The sequence below is a fragment of the Podarcis raffonei genome, chromosome 2 (assembly GCF_027172205.1).
Source record: "Podarcis raffonei isolate rPodRaf1 chromosome 2, rPodRaf1.pri, whole genome shotgun sequence".
Classification (NCBI taxonomy): domain Eukaryota; kingdom Metazoa; phylum Chordata; class Lepidosauria; order Squamata; family Lacertidae; genus Podarcis; species Podarcis raffonei.
The window spans coordinates 865,269-877,627 of record NC_070603.1 but is presented as its reverse complement, the minus strand read 5'-3'; the positions used below and the strand labels follow the sequence as shown (position 1 = coordinate 877,627).

The 12,359-nt window shown below is 48.0% G+C and overlaps 1 protein-coding gene across 5 annotated transcripts in view; it reads left to right on the top strand.

Moving 5' to 3' along the window:
* The window catches only part of LOC128403947 (LIM/homeobox protein LMX-1.2-like), an 84,817-nt gene that overhangs the window by 68,483 nt on the left and 3,975 nt on the right, over window positions 1-12,359 (top strand). For 3 of the 5 annotated variants that reach the window (XM_053369166.1, XM_053369184.1, XM_053369149.1), the window contains 5 exons: window positions 4,280-4,512; window positions 6,278-6,435; window positions 7,831-7,908; window positions 9,266-9,416; window positions 10,679-10,837. In XM_053369166.1, the coding sequence (XP_053225141.1) occupies window positions 4,280-4,512; window positions 6,278-6,435; window positions 7,831-7,908; window positions 9,266-9,416; window positions 10,679-10,837 (779 nt within the window). The remainder of the gene's footprint in view (window positions 1-4,279; window positions 4,513-6,277; window positions 6,436-7,830; window positions 7,909-9,265; window positions 9,417-10,678; window positions 10,838-12,359) is intronic. The other 2 variants (XM_053369176.1, XM_053369158.1) reach the window with 1 other exon arrangement.

Here is a 12,359-nt window from a genome sequence, read left to right as displayed (position 1 = left end):
CATTGAGAATGGCATCCTCTCTGTGGCATTCTTCCTGTGCTGAATCATTTCACTCACCCCTTGACAATATCATTTTGGCTGGTTTATTACATGAATCTCCTGCCATTCCTTCCTCCTGAGCTCAACACAGCATGCTTGGTTCTCCCCTGTCTTCTCACAGCAATCCTGTGAGGTAGGATAAGTTCACCCACTGATCTTCATGACTGAGTGAGGAATTGAACGTGGATTTCATCAGTTTGGAGTGCAGTTCTCTACCCACGACACCTTACTGGCTCTCTCGTGTGTTGTATGTGGTTCTCCAACTCCTGCTTCTTTCTGTTAGAGGCCAGGATGTGGTCTGGCAGGGCAGAAACTTTCAGTATAGCATCATCACATTGCAGGGTACGTGAAACTCTGTGTCACAAATAATATGGCATGGGGGTGCGGTTTTCCATGGTAGCCTCTTGTTCTTTTACAATGTGTTGCTTCATGCTGATTTAACTGTAATAATAATTAGATGTCATTTATTTTAAATAATTTACACCCCACTTAAAAAAACTATTCCCCCCCAAGCAGTTTACAAGGGGGGGGGCATAGACATAACAACAAAACACACATTAAAAATAAATTGGCATTTCAAACCGGCATGGGGAGCTTGCCCCACCCCAGCCATTGCTGAACTACGACTCCCATCACCCTAATACTGATCATGCAGATGGGGGCTGATGGGGGCTGCAGTTTAGCAACACTTGTAGGGCCACAGGCTCCCCATCCCTGACTGAAAAATAATTTGCACATTTAAAATGTTGCTTTCCACACTGTGAAAGTACAAAATACTCAAGGAGTTCCTCTCACTGTTTCAAAGTGAGATCTTAGTGAGATGCTGCACCTAGCTGGAAGGTTAGAAAAAGGCTTCTGACTCTTAGGAGAGGAAATCTGAGCTCTGGTACTTTCCCATTTCTAACCTGTTCCATCAGAATTGGTGTGCCAGCTAGAGAGATCCATTCCTTGCCTTTTGTCCTCCCCACCACCGCATGATGATGCAAGTCATACCTAGGGTTGCCAGCTTTTTCTAAAGGCTCTGCTCCTGTGCCTGTAACAGCAGCCCAACCTCCAAAAATCCAAGAGGCCAACTGTTCCCATCCCTCTATTTGTTTCTCATCCCCTGCTGTTTGGGGTAATCTGCTGTGCCCCATTGCTGCTCTGAGTTTGCTTAGAATTCCTCAACATTCCTCCTTCTCTGCCCAGGGCTTGCCCTCCTGTTGGTCAGGGTGAAATGCCATAATGCCACCATCATTTTACGGAGGGCATTACACTGGTCAACAACAAATTTGTTGTCTGCGGTTTTTTTCAGTTGATTTAGGACGAATCTGATGCACTGAATCCAAAAATCACATTGGTATTGCTCAATCAGGTCAAGTTTTTTTACATTTTTGTTCACATGTACGCTTGTGTGGAACATTTTAGAAGAAGTTGGTGGGGGTAAAATGCCATGCTGAATAATTGTTTTGATTGGAAATGATTATTTTAATGACAAGAAGTATTCAGGTCCGATAGTTCTGGGTGATTATGTCAAAAAGGGATCAATTTGAAGTCATAAAACCTCGAAATCTTCCATAAATTGGTGCAGCTGGGATCAACAGAAAGAACCGGAGCAGCCTCAAGTATCCTGATCTTCATTCAGCACGTCGTCCTGTAACTCATTGTGATGAAATTCCAGTGCCTATCTTCGGAGAACTTCCTGACATTAGTGACAAAGATGCCTCCAGTGTTGAAGGACATGAAGAAGAAGAAGTGGTTCTTGAAGATGATGCTCCACATCCATTTTCCCAAAAGGAGTTGAATGATCTAGTTCGCGACCTCAGCTTGTCAAAGGACTCTGCCGAACTGTTGGCATCCAGATTGAAGGAAAAAGCCTCCTCTCTGACAGTGCTCACATCAGCTTCTTCCACAACAGGCATCAAGAGTACCTCCGTTTTTTCTCGGAAGAGAAGGACTTGGTGTACTGTGCAGATATTGCACAGCTTCTGCTCAAGCTTGGAGTGCCACAGTATGAACCCAAAGATTGGAGACTGTTCATTGACAGCAGCAAGCGATCACTGAAATGTGTTCTGCTACACATCGGCAACCAGTTTGCCTCTATACCCCTGGCTCACTCGAGTACACTGAAGGAGAACTATGAAGCGGTGAAGTATGTGCTGGAGAAAATTGGTTATGATCAGCATAAGTGGTTTATTTGTGTTGACCTGAAGATGGTGAACTTTTTGTTGGGACAACAGTCTGGCTTCACCAAGTACCCATGTTTTCTGTGCATGTGGGATAGTAGGGACCGTGCTCAGCATTACATGAAGAAGGACTGGCCTGTGTGGGAGGAATTGGTGCCTTGCAAAAAAAGGAACGTCATCAACGACCCTCTGGTGGACAGAGACAGAATACTCTTCCCACCGCTGCACATCAAGCTCGGCTTAATCAAGCAGTTCACCAAGGCTCTGGACAAGGATGGTGACGGCTTCACTTACTTGTGCCAGGCTTTTCCAGGATTGACCATGGAGAAGTTGAAAGCTGGCCTCTTTGACGGTCCTCAGATCTGTCAGCTCATCAGAGATCCAGAGTTCGGAAAGTCAATGAACGAAGTGGAACTGGAAGCGTGGAAGGCATTTGTTCTGGTAGTGAAGAACTTTCTTGGCAACAATAAGGCCAGAAACTACGCAGAACTTGTCAACAACATGCTGACTGCTTTCAGAAACCTGGGCTGCAACATGAGCGTCAAGATGCACTACCTATTTTCACATATGGACCGGTTTCCTGAGAACCTGGGTTCAATGAGTGACGAGCAGGGGGAGAGATTCCATCAGGACATGAAAGAGATGGAGACCAGGTATCAGGGTCACTGGGACACAGTCATGATGGCTGACTACTGTTGGACTCCGAAGAGAGACCTCCCTGCTGCTGAGCATTCCAGGAGTTCCAAGAAATGGAAATTCAAGCACTGAAGTTTGAAAAATGGTGAAGCAACATGCAATTTACGTGTACTTACCTTTATCAATGCCCACCATTCAGTTTACAGTAAACCTGACCTGATGGCGAGAAACGGATGCCATTTCCTGATTCAGCAGTGCAAAAATACCCTAAATCAGTTGTAGAAATCTAGACAACATTCAAAAAGTAAAAAATTGTTGCCCAGTGTTACACTTCACTTAAATTGGAGGAGCTAAACCCTTGCAAGGAGTTCCAAGCAGAGAACTTGCCCCATCATTTCCCTCATAATCGTCGATCAGGATTTGTTTTTGTTTATGTTTAGGAACCTCAGTAAGAAAATTATTATGTGTCCAGCAATCTGGATTTGACTAAATCAAAGCAAAAGCCAACAATAAAGAGTTAACTATTTATTATTTCTAAAAAATACAGATAAATCAAAGTAAAATAAAGGGAAAGCCATAGGCCTTGCCACCTTACAGTGAAGTAAAGATGGAACAAGAAGTTGCCTTGGCAAATGTATTTTCCCAAACCTGTGTTTGCTGAGATAACATATGTGAGTATGGATGAAGCATTTGCTCAAGAGAATCAGCTGGCAGGGAAGATGGTCAGCCCATTGCTTTCTTGCTGATTCTCCCCTACAAACCCATGGAAGTGGTACGAAGAGCCCTACGGGATCTAATCCAGCATCTTGTAGTCACAATGGATGAGAGATACTCTGGGGGAAAATATATATAAGCAGCTCTGAGCTTCTTAGACGAAGAGCAGGGCAGGTAAATCCTAGCTTGGGATTTGGATTTCTTTTTCTTTTTGGCTGAGGGCTTGCATAGCCTTGTTGTCCACCTGGGAGAACAGACCTGGCACGTCTGAATGAACCATGAAAACAAAATGGTTGGTATGTTTGCAGGCTCTGGGGGCAAAGCCACCCCAGCAGAGAGTGGTGGTGAAGCAGGAACTAGCTTTGCCTCTTGCCTTCCTGGTAGCTGGCCAGGCTGAGTTGACATCTATCACCCGAGATCCTTCCTTAACAAATGGCCAAGTCTGTCCGTCTGGCCTGAGGTAAGTCAGACTCACTCATGGCTGATCAGATAGGAAAATCTTCATAAATTGGAAAAGAGTTCCAGATTCCAGGCTGCTGATGTGCCACACCTTATTAACACACCCAGGAATGTATGTAGGTTCACCAAGCAAATGTAGCTGCACACAGGTAGGTACACCAAGCCTAGCAAAAATGGGCTAGTAGCTTAGGTGGACTTCTTTGCAAGGGTGGTCTCTTTCCACCATATTTGCTTTGCCTCAATGTCTGGCTCCCCTTTTTTTTCAGGCTCTTCCAGACTAAATGCAGTGGTTGCCTCAAAGCAGTGGCTCCCTCAGAGTTCATCATGCGGGTGCTGGAAAACGTCTATCATGTCCACTGTTTCTCCTGCTGTGAGTGCGAGAGGCGGCTGCAGCGTGGCGATGAGTTTGTCCTCAAAGAAGGGCAGCTGCTTTGCCGCAGTGACTATGAGAAGGAGAGAGACATGCTGAGCGCCATCAGCCCCGCTCCCACTGAGTCAGGTGAGAGGCAAGAGCAGTGAGACCTTCTTTGTAGGGATGGAGGCAAATGGGCAGAGTCACCACTCCAGAGTCCTATCACCAGCTCTCGGGCATCTGAGGCCACATAAGCACAGTCCTATGTAGGAAAATGTATACCATGCCCTCCCACTCTAGTTCCAAATTTGCCACCCACAAAGCCCCCATCTGCAATCCAAATCACACTTCTGTGGGGCGGGGCAGGGGAAACCCAACAAATTCAGGATGAATAGCCAGGCTTAAGAATGCAATGCACAAGTTCCTGTTTCAACCGGGAACAACAAGGCTTTGTGGCATCCTCCTGTGAAGCTGCTGACCTTAGATAAGGGGCTAGAATGAACAGGTGCAACCTTAAAAGACAGAGGGTTGTACCCAAAGCTACTCCTACTTAGAGCAGACCCACTGAAATGAATGAACCTATGTTCTAACATGCTCCTATCCGTGCAGCAGGAGCCTGAGGGGCACCCTCCTCCAATGTGTGCATGCCGTGTCTCCACTCGCACTCGGTCCAGGCCTCCTCCGCTGTGCCATCTCTGCACCCATCTCACTGCTTGCATGCAGCACTGGCTCACAGGAGAGGCAGGGGCCGTGGCATCCTCCCAGCGGAGGCAGTGCTCAGCTCCTCAGAATGGGGCAAGGGGGCTGTCACAGCTTGACCCTCCTATGAGCCAAGGTGAACCGACTGCCTCAGGCAGCAGAAGCCCACCAGGCAGTGTTCCCCCGGCACAAACACACCCGCCAGGGAAGCAGAACCAACAGTGGCAGCGGAGTTTGGTGAGATCTCACAAGAGTTCTCTAAAATCTCATGAGATCTTGTGCAGAGCATGGGATGTCGTGAGATTTTTGTGAGCTCTCACTAGAAGCAGGCACGGCTGTTTTGCAGTTGTTGCCACGCAACCCAGGCAAAGCAGGCTTCAGCGGGGGGGGGGGGCAGTTGCAGAGCTGCAGTGGGGCAGCATGTTCCCCTTTGGCCACAAGTAGCAAAATGCAACGTTGAGCCTCTGGTGGCAGCAGTTGGCTCAATGCCACCTCAGCCTGACATCTTCAGGAGAAGGCTCAGGAGTAAACCTGACACCAATCTAGAGGGGAGTCCCTTCCGGCAACTCCTGCCACCAAGCTGGTGCCAAATGTGTTGCTCTGCTTTCCTTTGGACCACCTCAGCAAGGCCAAGAGGGGGTCTTGTCATCTGGACAGTCCAAGACCTCCATCCACACTGCCCAGGCTTGTGCCCCAAAGAGGCCATGCTTGTTTGTTGCAGCAAAAGCAACAAATCTTGCAGCCCCTTAAAGATGAATCAGTTTTTTAATGCCATAAGCTTTTGCAGCATCTGATGGAATAGACTCTGGTCCACAAAGGCTGGTGGCATTTAAGGTGCCGCCTCAATTCTCATTTGTAAGGCTTCTCATTAAGATGAAAGAAATAGGAGACCTAGCCAGTATACGTGCTAGCAATGCTAATTTACCGGTATATTTTCCCTGGGGGGCTTCCAGATGTTGTTGGACTCCAACTCCCTTCATTCCCACCCAGCTTGGCCAACCGAAGGATAAGGGGAGACATATTTTGGCAACAACTGGGGAGCTGCACGTTCCCCACCCACAGCACAGATCCCTGAGGCAGGGGCTCCCATGGGAGAAGTGACCATGAGGAGCACCTGCGTTTCTTGAAGGGGACAGGGCAGAGAAGCTGTCTCCCACTGGGCACCCAATGGGGCTGGGATCCTGAGTCCGGTGTTTTCCTTTTCCCTTCATAGTGAAGAGCGAGGATGAGGATGGGAGCCACCCGCAGGGCAAAGGCAGCGAGGAAGCCAAGGACCACAAGCGCTCCAAGCGGCCACGGACCATCCTCACCACACAGCAGCGCCGTGCCTTCAAGGCCTCCTTCGAAGTCTCCTCCAAGCCCTGCCGGAAGGTCCAGTATCACGGAAGATCCCTTTGCATGGGGGAGGATAAGAGAGTTTCCCCGCCCTCTCCTCCAGTCCCCCCTCCCCATTGGCTGTTGGGGGTGGGAGAACCCCCAGAACACCCGGGGGGTCAGGGGAGAAGACGGCAGATTGTTGCCTTAGGCAAGCAGTAATGTTTGCACTGGCGGAAAAAGTGGCTTAGCAATATCCTGAATTCTTCCCATAGGATTGGGGAGAGATTAATTTTAGTTCACATTTTGATATCAACCTATCTTTTAATGCAAACCTCATTTTAATGCAAAATATTACATGAACTGGAATGCAGCTATTCATCAAAATTCATTCAGCTCTGATCCAGTTCTCCAACTAATGTGTCCAAAAATGCCTATATATATATAGTATTGTATACCACCCATCTGGCTGGGTTTCCCTAGCCACTCTGGGCAGCTTACAGCATACATAAAACATAGTAAAACATCAAACATTCAAAATGCATTTGTTGTCATCAATTTATTAATTGCCTTCTAAACCTCCATTCAAGGCAATAAGATAATTTTAAAAAGTTTTTTAAACAAAACACTTAAAGCAAGACGCAGGCCACAACAAGCCCACACTCAGTTCACAGAATCCTAGAATCTGAGAGCGGGAGAGACCAGCCAGTGTCATGTCATCCGACCCCCCCAATGCAGGCATCTCAATATGCAACCCCCCCATCCAATTTGAAACCAGACCAGACCCTGCTTAGCTTTGCAAATGTTAGGGAGGAATTGTTTATAAAAGTGTCTGTTAGGAGAAATGTCACTAAACTCTGACAAAATTTCATGGGAACTTTGTGCATTTTTAAACAAATCACAAGCTGGAAATGTGGAGAACTGAATTTAAGACTGGAAGATAAAAATAAAGGGTGAGAGACCAACATTAGTTTTGTCGATCCCTACCCACAGACAATGTTGTACGCCATGGGTAGGCAAACTAAGGATCGGGGGCCTGATCCAGCCCAATCACCTTTTAAATCCAGCCTGTGGACGATCCGGGAATCAGCGTGTTTTTACATGAGTAGAATGTGTGCTTTTACGTATTTAAAATGCATCTCTGGGTTATTTGTGGGGCATAGGAATGCATTCATTTTTCTTCTTCAAAATATAGTCCGGCCCCCCACAAGGTCTGAGGGACAGTGGACCGGCCCCTGCTGAAAAAGTTTGCTGACCCCTGTTGTAGGCTGAACAAGCCCCACTTTCAGCCCTGAGGAGTTGGAGGCGGGTAGATTGCTTTCTTTTAGCAATCAGGTGTGGGGAGAGGAGAACCTGCAAATCCTTTGGCAGCACATAGCATCTCTTAGCCCCAACCTGAGAGGGATGGAACTCTTTTTAACCAGACGCTTTTCCACTCTCCACGCTGGGCAGGTGAGGGAGACGTTGGCAGCTGAAACAGGCTTGACTGTTCGGGTGGTGCAAGTTTGGTTCCAGAATCAAAGGGCCAAGGTGAGTGACGGCCTCAGAGCTTTACATTTGAGTGGCAACCTATCTCTGACTAAACAGGAGGAAGGTGAAGGGGCATCTCTCTCTGCCAGAGTCAGGCAGGGGAAGGGGGTGCAGTGGGGACGGGCCGCCCCAGGTGTCACCACTGAAGGGGGTGACAAAATGTCGGGCGGCACTCACCGCGGGGCCTGCAGCGCACCCAAGCCATGCGTCTCTCCTGGGAGTGACACAGTGGCTTGGGCGCCCGCAGGCTCCACGCTACCCCAAACAGTCTGACGGCGCCTCCCCCACAGCTGTAGGGCGGCCGAGTGGGAGGAGGCAGGCAGACCCCTTGGAGGCCCCGCAGAGCATCCTGACCCAGCTCGCCCTGCCCCCGTGGGCAGCTGGTCCCGCCCCTGGGCACAGGACACGCACGCCTCCCAGGTGCCCAATCGGCTTGCTCCGCCACTGGCCAAAGTTATCCAGGGCTGTGAGGCTGGAACTCTCAGGCCTCTGAGCAACACACAATCCCTGACCATTATTAAGAGGAGGAACAACTTTGGCTGTCAAATTCTGGCTCTTATCCCAAATAGGCCCCTAAACGTTTAGAAAGGTGGGCTATAAATGCTGAAACAAACCAAGAGCGCACACTTTTGGCAATTGCAGCTGTGCTCTCTCCATTCCTAGAGCACAACTGCCTATGCTTTTGCCTTGGCAAGGGCTCCTGTGCCAGGCAGAAATTCACCAGGTCTTCCTCTCAGCATTCCTACTTATTCAAGCTGGGATTCCTGCACTTGTTGAATTTCTGCCTGTCATGAAGCTATTAAGGGCACAGGAACTGTACAAAAACCCAGCAAAAAAGAAGTGGCAACCCTTGCTGAGTCTGGTGTTTTAGAGTTGCTTTTAAATGTGGGTGCAATATGAATCAGTGCCAATTTTATTCACTGGCCCAGCAGCAATGACTTGAGCTGTGGTTTCTGGTCTGCAGGAAGTAGCCAGAGAACAATATTTATCTCCCTGTTGTGGAAAACCACATCTTTTGCTATTATCAAAGATAATTCATTATACTTCAGCCAAAGTTCTCTGAACAACTTTACAGAGCAGCATCATGCCTGCTGACTTCCTCAGCTTAAACCACAGTTAAAACTTAAGGAGTAGTCTATCTTAAGGGGCCGTCTTTCTGCCTTCCTTCCTTCCTTCCTTTTCTTCTTCTCAGCTGGCAACCTTAGTTGGTGCAGCAGTGTCGGGAGGGGAGGAGAGCATCCGATGCAAGGCAGGGGCAGGTGTGTGGCACTGGCCTCGGAAGGGGACAGACCCCCTCGCCCCAATTTAGGAGGGGGATTCTGTCCTCCCTTCCCCCTTTTGTTGCACCCCTGCCCAGGAGCATCCGTCCTCCTCCTTGCAGATGAAGAAGATCGCCCGCAGGCAGCAGCAGCAGCAGCAGCAGGAGCAGGAGCAGCTGGGCAATCCACGCCTGGGCACCGGAAGGGGGACCGGAAGGAGCAGCAGGCAAAGCAATGAAGACAGCGAAGGTGAGAATCTCTGGCGGAAACTCGAGGGCACCTGAGTCCCTTGGTGTCAGGAGCTGGAGTCAGGCGGAGGTCAGCAACAAAACAATAAAGCACCGATGTCAGTGAAGTTAACTCAAAGAAACAAAACATCTCAGGGCTAGTGGTCACAGCAACGCTTCCCAGCAGGTCTTGCCCCAAAGAAGCCATTGCAAGGACTGAAGGTCCCTGCCTTCCCACCACTCTCTGAGGCTCCTTCCCCAGCAGCCAAAGGCTCCGTTAGTAATTACTATAAACGAAAGAGAAATACAGTGCATCTCACCATGAGACCATGAACAGGTGAGTGCCTCTGTGTGCATCTGCTCAGTTACAGAACAGTAACCTTTGTTGCACATTCAGTGGGAGAGCAAACATACCATTTTTGTAACTTGCAGTCTATATTTGGCCCTGGTTTATGCCATCAAAATAGTGTATTGTAATTAAACAGCTCTGGGTCCCGTCCCGTCCCGTCCCGTCTGCCACCCCACCCCCACCCCAGGATTGGGTTACTGTAGAAGAATAGGAGTCTGTGCACAAAATAGAAATGGCTTTAACTCACCAGTTTACATTTGGGATTGTGGGTGTGGCGTTGTGAGGAAACTGGCGCCCCCGGAGAATCTGTGGCCCTTCAGATGTTGGTGGACTGCATCCCTGACTGCATCCCATCATCTTTCTGATGGCCCTGCTGGTGGCCGGTGCTGATGGAAGTTAGAGTCCCACAGCACCAGAGGGTCAGTGGTTCCACCCCCACCCTCTCTAACACTGGGGAGAGCTACAACCCCCAAGATTCCCTGGAGTGAAAGTAAAGTGTGGACAGGCACACAGAGCTCTGAAGTCCTATCAAAAGCTTCATTTGACTTCTGAGGAATCAGCAGTCTCCGCTCACACTCTGCAGCTGTGAGGGACAGAAACTTGCTTTAAAATAAATTAAAATGAAATACTGGTTATCAGGAGATGGCTATACATGGCCTTCCAAGTTGTCTATTCACAACAAAGATATGCCTGGAACAGCAATAATTGATCATAGCAGCAAACCTGCATTCCCCAATGTCTGTCTTTTCCCCAGGCTTGGCTGTTTTAAGTGCTGTTTCAGAGAGGATGTGAGAGCCAAGTATTTAAAAAATAAAACAGCTTTTGAGAGGACAGAGTAGTTTCAGTAACTTAGTTGTTACTTAAACACACACAGAGTGTTATTACTAAATCCAAAGTGTTCGCTGATAGGCTTCCCCCCTTCTTTGCTTCAACAGATGGTGCCAGTGTGCATGGAATCGAGGGTCTGATGGTGCCATACTCCAGGATTGCCCAACAGCAGCTGCTTCCCCTGGATCAGAACAGCTACAGCACAGACTTGTACCGGCAAGGACTCACCCCACCCCAGCTGCCAGGAGACCATCTCCACCCCTATGGTGAGCTTCTCCAGAGGAATCTGATATGAGCATGTGCTGTGCACCAGACCCCTCTGTCACACTTTTCCTACAGAGACATAATGCTCCTGCACAGTTTTTTCTGCCAGTGGGTGCATAGCAGAAGTAAAAATCTCCCTCCATGGATGTTGGTGGTAAGGAAAAGAATAGGCATAAAAGGAGAATTCCCTGGATGCCAAGATCCAAGTCTGGGGCAAGTACTCTTTGATGAGAGAACCTAGGCAGAAATTTAAAATCACAAAATATGCAGCAAAGCATGGGAATATAGACTGTTAGACCTTTAAAATAAGCCCTTAGAAGTTCCAAAGCTTCCTTTCTTCCCCTAGCATAGATTAAAAACCACACATTTGGTAAGTGAAAAATGGTTTACTTACAAACTCTCCAAAGTTTATATTCATGTTCTTTTCCATACAGCATTCAAAAAAAGTTGCACAGGCAGTAAAACTTAGTTTAGTTACAGTGGTAAAAGTTCCTAAATTATTGGGTATAGGAACTCAAGAGAGGCTTGTAAGAGCCATGTGGTCTGAGCTGCAACAACCAGCTCAAACCTCCTCACACACTGAGCTTCTTAGGTAGATGGAAGGGAACAAAGGCTTGACACTTAGTTCCTCCTAAGGTGAGCTAAGCCTGTCAGGACAGCTTACTCTATAGTCCTAACCCTTTCATGCATTAAACATGTTGGTTATATGAGGCTGGTTATCCCACAGGATGTTCATGACACAGGGTGTATGTGACCTGTGAAAGTTAAATAATTATTTTTACAGTGGCCCTCAAAATGAAAGACCGAAGACGGAAATGGCCCTGGCTGTGCCTGTTGCTGTTCCTCATCTTTCTTGCTTCCGAAGGCCACACCAGACATTTAAAACAGTATCATGCCACTTTAAACAGTCATGGCCTTCCCCAGAGAATTCTGGGAACTGTAGTTTGCCAAGAGTTGTTAGGAGACCCCTTTTCCCCTCACAGAGCTACAATTTCCAGAGTTCCCCTGGGAAGAGAGATTGATTTTTCAACCACTCTGAGAACTGTAGCTCTGTGAGGAGAAAAGGGGTCTCCTAACAACTCTTGGCAAACTCCAGTTCCCAGAATTCTTTGGGGAAGGCCATGTCTGTTTAAAGTGGCGTGATACTGCTTTAAAGGTATATTGCAGATGTGGCCTTTGGGGGAATCCATGACGGCTTAAAGTGGCATGGTGCCTCTTTAAAAGTGATGGGGCCAAAGTAAGATTCCCTGAGGGCCAAACTGAGTGTTGGCCTCTTGTTTGTACTTACCATTTTTGTGAGAATGTCGCCATTCACCGAATGATGTCCATGTGGCTTTCAAAATAACCAACACTCATTTTGTTTCAAGTTATATCCTGGTTCATTCCAGTGGTGGCGTTAAATGGGATCGATGGTGATGGTGTAAATGCCACTGTGCTTTGTTTGCCATTGGCGTTTGCCTGTGAAAGGGGAGCTGAGGAATAAATTAGCCAACAGGCAAAGCCATAATGGTTTAAGAGGAGCGA